The sequence below is a fragment of the Barbatula barbatula genome (genome assembly GCF_947034865.1).
Source record: "Barbatula barbatula genome assembly, chromosome: 19".
Lineage (NCBI taxonomy): Eukaryota > Metazoa > Chordata > Actinopteri > Cypriniformes > Nemacheilidae > Barbatula > Barbatula barbatula.
The window spans coordinates 18,534,690-18,551,606 of record NC_136782.1 but is presented as its reverse complement, the minus strand read 5'-3'; the positions used below and the strand labels follow the sequence as shown (position 1 = coordinate 18,551,606).

General features: G+C 38.2%; 1 protein-coding gene across 2 annotated transcripts; it reads right to left on the bottom strand.

The window, feature by feature from the left end:
- Nucleotides 1-18: 18 nt before the first annotated feature.
- On the bottom strand, nt 19-15,618 carry LOC306908233 (uncharacterized protein). Of its 2 annotated transcripts, none has more exons than XM_079480927.1 (8): nt 15,324-15,618; nt 8,724-8,775; nt 8,321-8,359; nt 7,957-7,989; nt 7,138-7,221; nt 6,970-7,032; nt 6,354-6,396; nt 19-2,954 (listed from the first exon to the last, which is right to left on the bottom strand). In XM_079480927.1, the coding sequence occupies exons 2-8, from the start codon at nt 8,764-8,766 to the stop codon at nt 2,909-2,911; spliced, it is 351 nt and encodes a 116-aa protein (XP_079337053.1). In that variant the 5' UTR covers nt 8,767-8,775; nt 15,324-15,618; the 3' UTR covers nt 19-2,908. The 2 variants fall into 2 exon arrangements, with proteins under 2 accessions (XP_079337053.1, XP_079337054.1); XM_079480928.1 differs by lacking the exon at nt 15,324-15,618 and adding an exon at nt 14,254-14,441.
- Nucleotides 15,619-16,917: the final 1,299 nt, after the last annotated feature.

Genomic DNA, 16,917 nt, shown 5'->3' with positions numbered 1-16,917 from the left:
ATAAGTACACTTGATGAGAACGTTAACACATATTTATTTCAAAATAAGTTTCATAACAAATAGCAGATCTTATCAAATATTTACAGAAACAGGCTTCCATTGTTTAACTTGACAATTAAAACAATCCCAGGTGTACAAATACCAGCTTCTACTTTAAGTTCAATTCTCTCAAACATGATCAAACGGCTGGTCAAATGAGTGGAACCCAACGTATTGAAAGTAAGGGTGGTGCTTTCCACATTATAACTTCTAGTACTACAAACGTTTATATGTTCTGATATAATGCATATATGTGTTTTAAAACATTTTAAAGTCATACATACAACCTCCTAGTTTTCATATAACAACGTTACTTACATTATACCTGCTTTCTGATAGAATACCTTTTATAACACAATAGAAAAGAACTACTGATGTCAGAAACAGCTTTCATTGTAAAGAAATACAATAGATTGTAGATTTCCGCTTTAAGACTTGTGGAAACAACCTTCCGAAGGAACATATACATCTAAATCTCTCTGGCCATCACTTTTTTTCCCTCCATACTCATATAAAGATCCGCCGTTTTCCAGATTGCAAGAACTATTAAGAGAAACGCTAAGATCATTCAAGATTATATTACACTGCTGATTTATTTCTTAAATGTTCTTTAATGGAAAATATCAAACACATCTTTTAACACAAGCGTCCCTTTACATATCACAACATTTTCTTTTCATCCACCTGCCCAAAAAGCCCAGGAGAAAGAAATTAATCTCAGAAATGAATCGAGCATAACGTTTTTAATATACAAAACTCATTGAACGTAAAAACGACGTGAATCTGGCTTTCGAATTGACTCAAAGAAGTTTATATATCGGACTCAAAGTTTATATATATGTTCCATTTATCTGAAATGCCAGAACAGTTACATTATATTGCAAATCTCAATTAATATTACACACTAACGCTTTTATATACACCCACACGCATCAAAGTAACAAGCTCAAGCTGTCTGATGCAAACAAGATTGGATTTCATTTAGATTTACATAAGAAACCTATGTAAGTTTTACATAAGAATCCTGATTTATCAAGAAACCGCAGATTCAGCTTCTGGAAAGGTGGAAAAACAGTCAAAGATCATTTTGGCCTTAAATCAGCAACCTGGGGAATCACTTCAAACTTACATTTAATTGATAATCAGATTAATTTACATAAAGTTCTGTAATTGATTGAGTCGTATTTCTTTATTAATATATCTGTAGAAATGTATCAGGGTGCGCAAATACTGTCTTTACTTAGCTTTGCCTATAGTGTAGTGACACTTGACAAAGAGTTCCAATGGGGTGTTGGCTGGTGTGACACATGGCTGTGATTACGGCATATTTAATCATGTTGGTCATTTTTCCCTGGCCTATATGGTCATGTCAGGTTTTCAAAAAGTAGCCCCTCAAACGAAACGATTTCTTGTGGAAAATCGCTCTCAGGCACCTTCTCTGGATCGGTTCCACATTTGTGGAATGATCTGCCGCTGCTACAAGATCAGCAGATTCTATAGCCATCTTCCGTCAGGACATGACAGATCAGTTCCGATTTCTATCTCTCTTTTACTCTTTCGAAAAAAAAAAAAACGTAGCTCTGTATACCGTGGTAGGCTATGAGACCGGTTTTACTGCGCTTGTGCTTTTTGTTTTCCTTATGTTGTTCCAATTGCTTCCATTGTCTACCTTATTTGTAAGTCGCTTTGGATAAAAGCGTCTGCTAAATAACTAAATGTAAATGTAAGTATCCCTCGCAAGGCAATAAATGTCTCTTGCCAAAAAGACAACGGTAAAAGTGCTTGTGTATATTCACGATAAAGAGCCGAGGTGCACAGTTTGCATTGATTGATTTCCGTTGAAAGTAAACAACATTACGGAGGGGAAGAAAGAGCAGGATAAGTACAGTGAATAGTGTCTTTATAGATATGTTGTTCCATTTGTAGCTTAAATGACACATGGGTATCCTGGGTCTGTCTGAATCTCCCCTGATCCACCCGCCCATTGGATTTTCTCCATCCCTATTGAAGCCAGCAGTATATATAAAACATTAATCTGCTACCCAGCATCCCAAAGCTATTTACAATCTGCAGTACTGTAGAGGGTTGGACGCTCGGTAAGGAAAGAAAGGGAAAAAAGAAAACAACATCATTATTCAAAGCGGTCGATTAATTCAGCGCTTCACAAGTGGCTGTTCGGGAGCGTTTTCCTACTCCTTGGACACTTTTTCTCCTTTGAAAAGTCAAGCAGAGACACACACCAGCTTTACCTTTTTAAACGCCATGAATTTGTCACCTTAAATGCACAAAGGACACGTAACGCCAGAGTACAATAGAGGAAAAATAAGGAGGGTGTTTGCTTTAAACTGCAATGTGTATTTCTGTGCTATGATAGAGTTGCACAAATGTCGAACACACCTCTTCGTCTGTCATTGGTCGACAAACAGATGACGCCGTGTCAGGATGCTCAAACAAACGCGGCACTGTTTTGAGTTTAAATGAACCTGTGAATGGCCTCCTTGTTGAATGCACATGTAAAGGGCTAAATGGTATTTAAACATTGAAAAAAGAACACACTTCACCTTTAAGGAAGCTTTTACAATGTCTTGCAGTTGATCCAATTAAAGAAAAATACAAAGTACGTCTGGTAGAAGAATTCTGGGTCCAACGAGATGCGTAACAGAGTCCGCGTCAAGAACAATGTTGCGTGTACACAAAACTGTACATCGTATATTTGAGGATACAAAGAATTGATAGAAGGTTCACGTTGGCAACATACAGTTATCCATTGCTTTATAGACCCTGCTACATATTTTACATGAGAAAACACATGCTTGCCACATGTCCCTGAAAGATCCAGTTTGGTGAGGAGATAAACAGGCACTGATGGTTAAACAGGGGCTTTCTGTCCTTGCTCTGCTGGCATGGAGTAAACCCTGGAGAGAGAGGGAGACATAGAGAGAGATAAGTACAGTGAATAGCTCACTGTGTCAACTTTGTTTACATAAAACCCGTTGCTGAAGTTGTTTTTTACCCTTTCGTTTAAATAGAAACTAAAAAAATATAAGCAAACAGAAACGACTTGGTACACTCTTAAAGGTCCAGTGTATGAAATTTAGCAGCATTCAGTGGTGAGATTGCAAATTGAAAACAAACGGGTCACCCCACACTTCCCTTTCAAAGCACTACGGTGGCTGACACAGCATTAAGATGTCGTCATGTTTTCGCTTCTTTGCTGAAGGAGATAACGTATTTACGAAACACACTCTGAGCATTTTGTCCGTTTAGGGAAACAACATGGCGAATTCCATGCAACGTGACCCGTGGTGTGTGTAAATAGAAACAAATCTACATATTGTAAGGTCTTTACACACATCAGAACACACAGTTATGTATATTATATTGCATTTCTGTCAATAGATCTTCCTAAAAATTACACATTTGACTTTTAATGGAATCTCAAGATTTTAGAGACGACTTTTTGTATGTGCGTGTGTGTGTGTGTTAGCTAAGAACTTCTGTACGAGTATTTTTTGCAGCTCAGTTTAAACACTCTTTCCAAACTTGTGAGACGTTACATTGTATGTTTTAGCTTGAAAAGAACAAAATTCCTTGTGATATGACCCCTTCAAACAGGTCAGACACACCCAGCTAATCTTCTAGACTGGTGCGTTGTGACAGCATCCTCAATGCCGGTGCATATTTACAGAGCCTGGCTGATTTTAGGGTCAGTTATGGGTCATAATGTACACAAAGCTATATATCTGCATATATGTGAAAAGAGCTTTAGTCTGACTTTGATTCTGAATAGAGGGACATTCATAACAGGGTTCAGAAGCCGGGTGAATGGAGCTCTTTGTGATGACATAATCAAGCTGTTTAAACACAAGTGCTCTCTTCAGGTAAGCACGCTCAAATTTGCCTCCGTGATGAATTCGTTTGCATTTTGCATGTCTTATGAACTCCAGAGCTGGGTGTTTAAAGTGTCCTGCGAGTCGTTTCGCTTTTATTCATTTGAGCGAGTGTGCATGTTCAGAAAGGTTCTGCGGGGATCCACAGGGCCCGTGGTTGCTGTGTGATTAAGCCCCCTTTCAGCCGACCCATCATTCAACAGCGGGAAAAAATACCCTGGCTCAGTTCACCGCATTCCCCTGAGGTAACTCGTAATCCCGCTGAAGAATTTAACCTCAATAAAGAAAGCGAAAGAAAGGAAGACTGAAAACAGAGGATCTTTAAGCGTACTGTGTGGAGGCAGGTGTCACACAAACCTCGCTCTCGCATATCGCTGCGATCAGCAATTCGCCAAAACTAATTACTTTGCAAAACAGGGGAACATAACAACCAAATTCAGTTTCACAACCTATCAGAGCCACGAAATGGGAATGTGAGACCCAAGAGAGAGTTCTTGTTTTATCTTTAAATGCACTGGAGGGTTCTCGAAGAGAGAAATGAGGTTAAAATGGGAAATTGTGCTTAAGGCAGTTGTCTCTAGGCCTGATATTGGAATTGCAAAAATGATGTTTGCACAAAGCTCTTCCAAACACTGCCCATATTTCATGGGTCGGGAAACAGATGTCCACACCCCAAACTCGGCTCATTGGCTGAGCCAGTGTTGCTGTGTTATGAGCAATTTTTGTATTAGCGACAAAATGTGTTGACAGTAGAATATGAAATGCTAAATATTAAAGGAACAGTTCAGCCAAAAATGAAAATTCAGAAAATGTCTTTGTTCCTATGAACACAGAGAAATATGTTTGGAAGAATGCTTAACCAGACAGTTCTTGGCCACCATCGACTACCATAGTAGGAAATATTGCTTTATATATTTCTTTGTTCAGTTAAACACAAAAGAAGATGTTTGGAAGAATGTAGGAAAGCAAACCATTCTGTGGCACTTTTGTCACTATGATAGTCAATGCTGGTTTGGTTCCAAACATTCTTCAAAATTTCAACAAATTAATTTATACGGATTTGGAACAATATCAAATACAGATATTTTTGGGTGAACTGTTCCTTTAGGTCACACAACAGCTTTAATCAAGGTTTATATTTCCTGCACCTCCAACTTAAAAATAACCACAGTGCTACTCAGTCTTCACATACAGATGTGCTTGTGTGCATGAACGTCAATGTGACTCTTCATGTGGTTTATGACAAGATCCTATCTGTTTGTCACAAAAACAGCAATTCATACCTACATGCACCATATAAATGGCAACACCTTTTTTCCACCTTCTTTCTCCCTCCCAAGCAAACACACAAACTGGTTTGGGCAGTTTTCGGCCTGACTGTTTGTGTCCGATAGCATCAGGAAATACTCTTGAAAAAGGCAAACAACCGCGTGTTTGTTTTTTACACTATTTTACCATACATCTGAACTCTCTCAACTTCCCCAGCTAGTTTACAGAAGCAGGTTTAATCTTGATTGCGTAAGCAATCGCTTGACTGGTTTTCAATGTTTCTCAGACGTGCTGCTAACAGCTCAGGACGTGAGTGACGTTTGACAGATACCTTGAAGGAGTTATCAACACACATGCACCAACCTGCTCCTAATGTTGGCCTAACCCTTCTGCATGGCTGCCCTCCATTGTCTCATCTCTGCTGAGTCGTCTCATGTTTAGTGGGTTACCAGGCATTTGCAGAACTGTTACCTCCCTGACTGGTCGGACCACCCCAAAAGTCGATGGGTGGAGCGCAAAAACCGCCTTGTTAAAACTAAGTACTCATGTCACTTAACATTTCAGGAATCAAAGCTCTGATGAAGAGGTGCAATATGTAAGCTGTGGACAGACGCTGAATCTTTAGCAGTTTTTCAGTGAATGCTGCCAGATCTTTCTTGAGCAGAGGACAACGCTGTAATGTAACCCAATTTTCAGGGATCGTAAATGATTTCTGGTTCAACATCGTAACAGGATGATTTGAAGGATGTACTGTATACAGTAAACACGTTTGAGTCAGATGCATTGATTGTTTATAACTTTTTCCAATATACAGCCGTGGAAAATTTTAAGAGACCAATTCAAAATGATTTTAGTTTTTCTGAATTTACTATGTGTTTAGGTGAAATGATCATTTTTGTTTCATTCTGTATACTACTAACAATATTTCTCCCAAATTTTCTCCCATCTTTCACATTACTGCTGGATGACTTTGTCACTCCTGATATTTGATTTTGTTGAAATTCAACAGACAGTGTATTAGAACGACCACAATACATCAGCAAAATGCTGATTCGATAAAAATGTTAATAGTCTCTTAGTTTTTTCCACGGTTGTATGTTCGTCTGAAGCACATGGTACTACAAATTGCTCACAAGCAAACTAAGCAAATCTTACCCCTGTTCCCGACTCAGCAAATGGCGCCTGAAGACTATAATACCTGTAAAAAAAGAGAGAGATATGAATTTTAATAGATTTTTTTCAAGCTCCACAAAGTTACCGGAGTGGCCATTGTGACATCAGCTCTCAGAACGCCAGTGAACTTTTCTATCAAATAATCCAGGGCGTCGCACACCCATTTGTTTGGCTGACAAGAGTTTGGCCCGCAGGTGTGTGCTGTCACTCACTGCACACCTGGGAGATACGCTGCCAGATTCAGCGCTTGTAAAATAAACATCAATATCAAACTGACATTTCACAGACCCATACAAATCTTTTTGATATTATATTAGGATACAACTTGTGCTCCAGAAACCTTATGACTATTTGAATGATAACATGTTCCCAGGTGTGCAAAAACCGCACATATTTTGGTCTTTAATAGCGATATATTTTGTCAGCAACATATATATATATATATGACATTTAATGTAATATTTATCAAAATTGTTTTTACAATATTTTTTCACAGAGTATTCATGTAATGTATTTGTGAGTGTTCTAAGCCTACCTGTTTGTAAATACATAAAATAAGAATGAAATAAGCAGAGTAAGCAGAATTACAGGAACTTACCAACAGCGCATAAGGCCAACGCTACAATGCCTGCAGCAGTTATGATGATAACCGTTGTCCAATCTAAACAAACAAATGAATAAAACATCAGATATCGTCGTAAACAACACATCACACAATTAATTGATTAAATTATCAAAATAAAAAAGCACTTAAAGGCTTTTCAACCTTTTTCAGCTTCTTCTCCTGCTCCTTGAGACTTATCCGCGCTATTGTCAACAGACAGGCGTCTTGTCTTATCAGGTATCACTTCTAGTGAAAAAAAACGCAAGCAAAGGATTTAAATGGCGAAATAAATCCACATCATCCACACCAAATTAAATTACAAAAAACAATACAAAAACAGGAAGACCCGTTCTAAATTAACACCATTAGTCGAGGTTGCCAGATGGTTGATGGAATTTCTTTCTTTAAGAGCCGAAGTGTGATATCTCAGGACACATATTACAGTGATGGATGTCACTAAGTATTGCAATTTATGTGAGATATCCCTTTAAGAGCGTTTTTAAATTAAGCGTTGACAGGAAATGATGCAGCGCAGGCCAGATTTGAACCAGTTCTGTGTGAGGTTTTCGGACCGACAGCCAGAAAGCTCTTTTCCCTGAAATTAGATGGCAAATGAATCATAATTCAAATCGTGCTCATACTGGAGAGTTTCACTGTCCTCCGAACCAGCGCCCAACCCGCTCATAACAGCCTCTGGCCAGAACTGGTGAGCATGGCTTGCTTTAACAGCCGAGTAATTTTATCAGAGAGCAATCATTCCCCTGATGAAGATGGACAGAGCCTCGCAGGGGAGGGCTGAATGAGACTGCCAGCATCCATTAAGGGGATGGACAGGGGTGTGGATGGAGCCCGGGCTATCAGCCTTGCTCTGCGGGGACAGGCTAATTGATTGCTTTCAGGAATTAATGTGGCGGATGAACTGGTCAGGTCTTACAGTAACAACGTGTCTGTACGTCAGGCATGTGGCTGCTGAATACTCACCTTCCTCCTCATCGACCTCCTCATCCCCCATATCTGGGTTATGGAAATGAAAGACAAAAAATCACATGAAATGCAAACTGTTATAATATGTAACATACGTCCATTAATCTGTAACATTTATTTTGGTATTCATAGATACAATTTCAAAACCAAAAAAGCGTTCATTATATTAAATAATATAAAAGACCATTAAGACACGTGAATCTATTAAAGACAAGTCCAGGTCACATTTCACCCATAAACAGATCTGGGGAGCTTTATGTCATAAAACTGATACGATCCCCTTTTGAATTTTAGGTGACATTTGAACATGAACATGGTTTTTTTCATATGCAATTCAGACAAACGTTTATTCAGGGCCCACCTCCAGAAGTTATTCCTTCTGTGTCTTCTGATGCTGCAGCTGTTCATAAGAACAAGAAAAAAGATTACAGCTTGCATGAACGTACTGTAAACATTTAAAACAACGCTAACTTTTAAAGAACGTATAAGATGAATTTATTGTATAATGGAAAGCATCGTTTGAATAACAGTGTCTAATAGCGACACCGTTTGATGACAAATCTCGCAGCTGTAAAAAACGCGCTTTGAAAACTGCTGAATAAATTATTGAGAGAGCTGGTTCACAAGCTTTCACTGAAAAAGATACTGCAGACAGACATGTGAAGAGATGGATGGAGTAAAAATAAACATCCGAATTGAAAAGACAAGAACTTTCAGATGAAAGTACAGCAGAATGTCACAAATGTAGATCAAATTAAACCTACCTGCACATCGAAGAATCAAAAACAATAAGAGTATACGCAGCATCTTCGAATTCTAGGAAGAAGAGAGAGAAAAACGTTAATCTACATATTAGAAAACTGCTGGATTTTACAGCAAAATTATTTGTAGACATTTTGTTACTGTTAGATAATATACAAATACAAAACTTCACTGTGCAAAACAAATGTTAACATTTTTATTTTACTAAATATAATTAAATTAGATCTGTATTTAACAAATGCACCTTATTGTACAAGTTAAAATTATGTCAAACATTAAAATATTTATTTCTGGGACACAACAGATTATAATTATTCATCACAGCATACCACGAGTAAAAATACACACAAATGTTCATAAACTAGGAATAGATGTGGTTTTGTATAAATGTTCCAGTTACCCAAACAGTCTGTCGATTTCATGTTATCATGAATTTACTGAGACCTGACTCGAGTTATATCACATCTCAGGGTTTGTCAACCTTGCGATTTGATCTGGCTCATTGAATGTAGCGTTTTGCTCAAGCAGTTAGGCAGGCACACTCAATAGGAAACTAAATGTTGAGTGCTGGTTTATGTGGCTAGTGCAGACCACACATGCTTCTGCATTTTTTAACAGTATGCAAACATTGTGAAAACGCTGTTTTGGGTATTTGTCATCTCTCCCCCCTCAAAAGTTGTAAGATTTTTTGGATTTTAGTCCGTCCGTGTCGACGGTGTTGATTTTTCCACACACAAAAAAACGAATCAAACTGGGGTCCGGGGACCCCCAGAAGGTTTCAAGCGGGCCCCTGAAAGTTTCAAGGATGTAAGATAAAGAAAAAATTTTAAAAGTCTACTGAACATTATCATTGTTTCATTACTTATAAAGTGTTAATCTCTTTTTTGCTTCATGCCTAGTTTTTAGATTTGTTTGGATTTTTATCTTTAGTGAGTTTTCTCGCATTCATTCATTTTCTACCGCTTATCCGTGTTTTCTCGCAATAGTTCCGCAATAGTTTCTCGCAATAGTTCCTTTTTTTCTCGCTGAATGTGAAAGTTGGTAAAGTACATATACATTTGAATTTAATTTGAATCCAACAAATGAAGCCAATTGATTTAATTTAGGAACAATATGTTTTCTTTATAATAACATAACATAAAATTGCAGGTAACTTTACGTTTTTGTGGTTGGATGGGTTGAAGTCAAATGACGACTGTTTCTTATTAAATCAAACTCGACAGTTCAGATTATAAATCATTATTATATGCTTAACATTGTAAATCAGGATATGGAGACAGTGATATTTATTTACTTTACCAAAAAAAGTTACAGATTAATGGTTACTATTTGAAGAAAAAATATGATTCAGTTTTTTTTGCTTGGAGACAAGACCCCACACAGTTTCTGTAACAGTAAGAAAGTGATTCATTTCAAAAGGCTTTAACCGTTTTTTATGAATCCCACACCTTAATGATTCAACAGCCTCTCTTTTCAAAACATCTTCAAGACATGCTACCAAATAACTCGACTCCTGTCCCTTCCATTCATCAATAATTCCAAAGGACAAATGCACATGCAAAAGTTGAGGAAACCTGCTTCTTCACCTATTCTGTTTCTTGCAACATTTTAGAATTAGAATAAAGTTGTACTTAATTAATATTGCATATAGCAATTTTTAGTTTAATGTTTAATATTTGACCTGTGTTTCTCTCTCCTTTATCTTAAATGTGTGATTCTCAGTGATGACCATGTGCGTGTGTGTGCGCGTGTGTGCGTGTGTGTGTGTGTGTGTGTGTGTGTGTGTGTGTATCTAGGTGTGTTAGTCCGTGTCCATATTGTGTGTGTGGAGTGTTTTGTATGTGGGTGTGTTTGAATCGGTGTGCGTCTGTCTGTCTTCTGTGTTTCCACCGTTTTTTTACTTGTATAACCTTATATGTTTCTTGTACAGCTGCTTTGTAACAATGACAATTGTAAAGCTCACTATATAAATAAAGTAGACTTGACATTTACTACTGTAATTTTCCCAGAGTGGCCTGGTGGTCATAAAGCAGGCAGATGTTTTACACGCACAGCAGGCCGAAGTGAACCTTTGCTTGACAATCATGTCTGTTTGTTATTGTTTCCACTTTGGACAAGGAAATAGGAAGTATTCCGGGAGTGACCTTTTCCCGAGTTCCAGCTAAATGTTCAAACATAGCACATGGTTTCGTCATACAATTAAACAGTTGTTGTCGTGCCCCAATTTCCTTTCGTCATTTTACACGGCAATCCCACAAGCCCCCGCTCTACATCCATATATTGTTAATAATGCCCATTGTGTTGGACCAGGTGCTTATATGTTGTGTGATGTCACAATGGGAACATCACACTACAGAGGAAACTGTTACACACCTGCTTTATCCATTCACATTCTATTACTCTAACTGCATGGGCGCTCCAAACAGATTTCGAGTGCAAGGACCTCAGTGAACCGAGCGTTGCATGTAGGTGGCATCTTGGGTGTGTGAATGATTATTGGTGTGAAAAACAGGTAATAGGTGTGAAAAATAGATAATGTGAGAAATGAGTAATGCTTTTGATACAGGCTACAGTGTTTGGAAACCACGCTGTAAATAACTGAAATTATAAGGATGCCGTGATCCTGTAAGGTCTATATTTGTTAGTCTAATCGAGTAAATCATCATGTTGTATGAATCAGGCTGCCTACAGGCTTGCCATGTCTTTACTTGACAGAAGATGTGTTGGAAAATGGAATCAAATAACTGAAAAGAAGCATCATACTACACGGACGTCTCAATGATTTAATTGGACAAAAGAAAAACAGGCCAGTTTCATAAAATGACGGAGATTAGCGTAGTTTAGCCATCTACTAATTTGAGATTTCCATGCTCATTCAAGCTCAAAGCGAGAGAGATCCTTTCAATTAAACTGTTAATCACACAATCTGGGTCTGGTTTTTGGAGCGGGCACAATCGCAGCTTGTAAAAAATGTGACAGCAAATCTCCCATGAACAGTAAGCTACGGCCGCCTGAAACACCCTCCCCTAAATTCCAATTTGGTGTGCCGGGCTGCCTAGAAGACATAATAAGCTGAATCAATTTAGACATATTTATCAGCGCAGTCCTAAGCCGGCGAGTTGACAGTTCTCCTGAAGCTCATGTTGGCGCACAATTGCCTGATATATTCTCGTGTATTTGAATTCAAATTGAATTTGGTCTATTCTTTGGATTTTACACTTGTTTTCTGCCACCTAGTTTGCGCGCTATCATTAATACACACGACGCTGCCGGAGAGGGCTCACGCTACCCCGCAGCAGACCACAGATGAAAAATCCCTTTCATAACTCGTGAAATCATAAATCAACTTTAGAAGCTCTAGAAATACATAGGTTTCTTAATCATTTCATTCTTATTGCCTCTGTTGATTTTTCCTTTCATATTTAGCCATAAGCGGTAAAAAAGTGTAGGAAATATGCGTATGAACATTCAGTACTATTCAAAGTCGGGACACATCGGATAAAATGTATCCTTTGGATCTGTTTGTTCTCAGGTGTTATGCCGTTTTAATTAAAGCACATTTTACATTACAATAAATAATTAAATTTCGTACAGTACATTCTTCAAAACAATTACGCATGTTAGACAGAAGAGAAGATCAACTTGTGACTAAGTAACAGCCTTGCTCGGTTCTAAGAAATATTAATCTTGTCTGATTGTTTGCTTAGTCTGAGTCATAAACTGTTGTCGATGTCTCAAGCAAATCTAGGCCAGGCTAACTAACAACTCCCTGTTAAATCAGTTAGTCTGGCAGTAATGTCAGCCGAATTTCAGCACAAGTTCTTAGAAAGACTACAGTATTAGATATGCTTCTTTTCTCTTAAACGTTCACATATGAAACCAAAGTGTGGCTTTCAACTCTAAAGGCGGAGACGTGTTAACGTTCATGGTGTCAGTCAGTCTATCATGAACGCTGTAATTTTTTCACAACACATATTGTTTCTCTGTTCCTCATGGTGTCATGACACAAAGTGTATTTTCCTGAACGCATTTCTCTTTATTTCACACTTGCATAATTGCTTTGTGACATCTGCTTCTGACATATCTCAAAATGGATTCTAAACATAACTAAGAGAAAAATCTCCTGATCTACCGTACGTCATTGCATTCACCACGCGTTAACCGCCGGCCTCACCTTCACATTGAGCTGTGCGATTTTGGTAACTGTTCCGATTTGGCCTGCGAGTAAAAGACGGGCAGAACAGTTCAAGGATAATCTATATAAAACAAACAAACAATTTTAACAGGTGTGACTGCTCCTTGTAAGGCAAAGGTTAAGTTATGGGGAAACAGGAAGCAGAAATCCTGTTTTGGTTGAACTTCCTTGAACAGTACTTTATTACGTGAGCAAGATACTATATTTACGTTTATGCATTTGGCAGATGCTGTAATCCTCAATGCTTCGCAGTGTATTCAGGTTTTATGTTTTATCCGTATTCATATTCCATTGCTTGGTACTGTTTTAGATCATGTAGGAATAGATTCACCAATGACATGGCTATGACGGCAGACAGCACCTACAATAGTGAAACATCAAACATTCATCAAAGCGCCAAGGACTAAAGACCAATCCATTGAACAACCTCAGAAGCATGCCTAACCACAGCAACCAACCACGTGAGGGTGATACAATAAGGATCTGGTTATGATCACACAAGGTTTGTGTCAAACGTTGTTTGCTGATGGGGATCGATGCACACTTACGAATTGTAAAAAAGTCAAAAGGATCTAAATAAGTGATGGGTCGGAAACCTGCTGAGAGAAGCTTTCAAGCCCATGTAGGGGAAATTCTGCAAACAAACTCAGCAGACAGTGACATATGTTGTGGTTTGACATGTCATGCAACTGTGACGTTATTTAGGTCCGCTGAACGGATCTCAAAACCCTTGAAACTGAACGGAAAGCGTTTGATAAAGGATGTTTGCGAACGTCAGAAGGAACAAATGTTCTTTAGTGCGAACGGCACAAAGATATTGAAAATTCTTCCATCAACATTTGAAAGTTAAGGTGATTCAGCAAACAGTCAGACAAACTTTGGTCTGCTCAGTCTCGTAAAACCGTCTCTACATACCTGAGGTTACAGTAGGTTAACCTATAATCTAAAAAACGCTGGGTTGTTTTAACTCATGGTTGGGAAACATTTGGCTGAAGTTAACCGTTTATTTCAATCACGATCGAAAATATTAATATTTGACGAAACACTGCATTGAGACAGTCCACCATAAATTCATTTAAACCCAACCATGAACTGAAACAATCCTGCATTTCTTTGGGTATGTAGAATGTAAAACCGCAGGTTTTATCCACACTACAGTTGCCACTCCAAAAATAAACCAGCCCATTTTGAGGATGAAGAAGTTACTGTTCCAGAAATGTCTTAGGAAAGAGTTTTGAATCAGAAAACTGCCCAAGCATCAAGCCATGGATTGCTCTAACACGCATCAAAACAACAATAAAACAAAGTTTTATCAGATCTTATCCAAAATAACTCACCACTCCCTTGCAGGACCTGCTCTTCTGAAAATGCAGGAAGCAGATCTGAGACACAACGTAGCCTACTCTATTTTACAGCCGGCTTTCGTTGCGCGGTTTTCGCCCTGCGCAGGCAATGCGTCAGCTATAGAAATTCTCAGCGCGCAACACAACTTTTGCACGTTTTGTGTTGTAAACAATAATATAATATCATGACCATTAACAACAACGGTCTTTTAAGGGGTTTACACGAATGCAAATAAGTGATTTGTCCCTGCTGTAAAGTTTTGAGTTGCATCTTCCCTGAGTGTGAAACGAAACTTGTCTGCCAGATGCGTCTTTGATATGAAACTATTTAATTTTACGCATCAAAGTATGGAAACCAAACGCGAATGTGACACCGTGCACGTATTACGTGTTGTTTCATTCTCGTCCTTTGACACGAAATTACCCAACTGTCAAAATGCAACTAATTGTCCTGTTTTGTGTTCATTATTTCCTATTTTCCCATCTCTCTGCTGCTTAAATGAATAGCCTCTTCTGTAAAGCTGTTTTGCAATAATGCAAAATTATAAAAAAGCACATTTGAACGGAACTTGAATACAGAAGCGCTTTACACGTACCAAATGCGTCATGCAGCCACGAGTGTGTCAGAAGCGTGCTAGAAAGCGCGCAATATTATTGGCTTCTCTAACTTTCCTATAACTAAACAAGCACACAGCCTGCAGTCATTGACTAAAAAAATGTACAGGGACTCAGGGACAGTAACCAAAAAAAGGATGCAGCCTTGGAGAAGTAGGCAACAAGTTCCTCTGTTATGTAATGTAGTAAAAAGACAGTTATGGAAGATTATTTTAAAGTTGCTGATACCTGCATGTTAAACACATCTTATGCAGGGACAAGATCTGTTTACGGTTAAAACAAAGTTTATTTTTGGATGCATGTTATGTAGCAGTTAAGCTAAATATGATTTGTGGTGTCAACAAATACTGCCACTTAACTTAACCTGTATAGACTAGATAAACAAATTGAACTCACATTCTTAGGCTGACCTAAATGTTTAACTTCAAAGAAATGGAGAAAAATCTTACTTTCAAGACGTCCACACTTCTGGTGCTTTAGAAACCACTGAAGAAAAAAATCCCTCTCTGCAAAGTTCAGACCGCTGCGAGAGATGTTGCTGACATGCGTTTATGACTCTCTACTCGTAAAGAGCTCCTTTGTCAACCTGGGCAGAATGGGAACTTCCTGGCTGTCTTAACCTCAGTGCGCTTTTGACAAGACCGTGATGTGAATGTCTCATTGGCTGACGTTCCACATGAAACTTGAAACCTGCAAGTTTTACCTATGTTGACTGTAAGGTGTGGATGTGTCATCAAAATGTATGTAGGGGCCTTTTCGGTTTCATATATATACGAATTTATGTTCTGGCACTCCCTTGTGCATTTTCAGATTAATGATTTATAAGGTATGTAAAGTGGTTGTAAATTCTGTGAGGAAGGGATCCATTAATGTCAAATAATTTCTGTTTCAGGAATCTTGTAGTTTTGTATGAATTAGATGTTTGACAGAGATAAGGGCCTGATCGGCCCCCGGGTGCTGAGTATCGTGGTGAACATCGTGATGTATTACTATCATTTGTCTTTCATCTTCCACACATCATTTCAGAGGGAAAGGCCTCCATTCTTAAAAATCTGATTATTAATAGAAATAAAAATGAAGTAGACAGGATGAAAATAGAGATGCGTGTTAAAAAAAGAAAGTCTCCACAATCAGAAATCTGTCATTTAATATTTACTTGCGTTCTATTGTACACATACTGCATGCCTCTGTTTAATTTAAAGAATTTTTGTGGAAACACCTGACATCCAAAGAAGTCTTCCCTGTTTGAAAGATTACCTTCTTAAAGGGATAGTTGAATATATCATGAATTACTCAACCTCAAGTTCCAAACTTGTATAAATGTCTTTGTTCTGTTAAACACGAAGAAAGATATTCGGAAGAATGTTAGCAGCTGAGATTTCTGGGGCACCACTAACTACTATCAAAATGGTTCTTCAAAAATGTCTTTTGTGTTCAACAGAACTAAAAAAAACATATACAACAATTTTTCAACTATGGCAGTCGATGCTGCCCCAGAAAACTGTGGTGCTAACATTCTTCCAAATATCTTTCTTTCTTTTCAAACAAAATAAGGAATTTAATACAGATTTGGAACAACTTGGGGCGGACTATCCCTTTAAAAATACCATTATCCCAGAACGTGTAGACTTTGCAAAATTGTCTTGAAAGCTATTTTTAAAATGTATTGAAGAAGAAGCCACACGTTCACACTGTGCAGAAGTGGCTGTCCTGTACGTATTGTTATACTTGTGCCTCTTTTTATGTCACAGTAATTGCATTTTTACACATTCAGCATGGCTATTTGTTAGCAAATTCGAGATAACTTTGTTGCAAGATCTGCACTGCACTAAGCAAAAGGCTGTCTGCCTAATTTAAATCAGACAGACTGCATTATCTCTGCAGACGTTTTCTCACGACGTGCACGCCAGTAGTGCAAAACAGGCAGAGCGTTCATTTCTGGGTGAACTGTTCCTTTCAAATCATAGGAACAGCACTGCTTAATAAATAAAGATTCTCTTCTATCCCATTATATGTAAGAATCGTGATCAAGCGTTGAGCAAC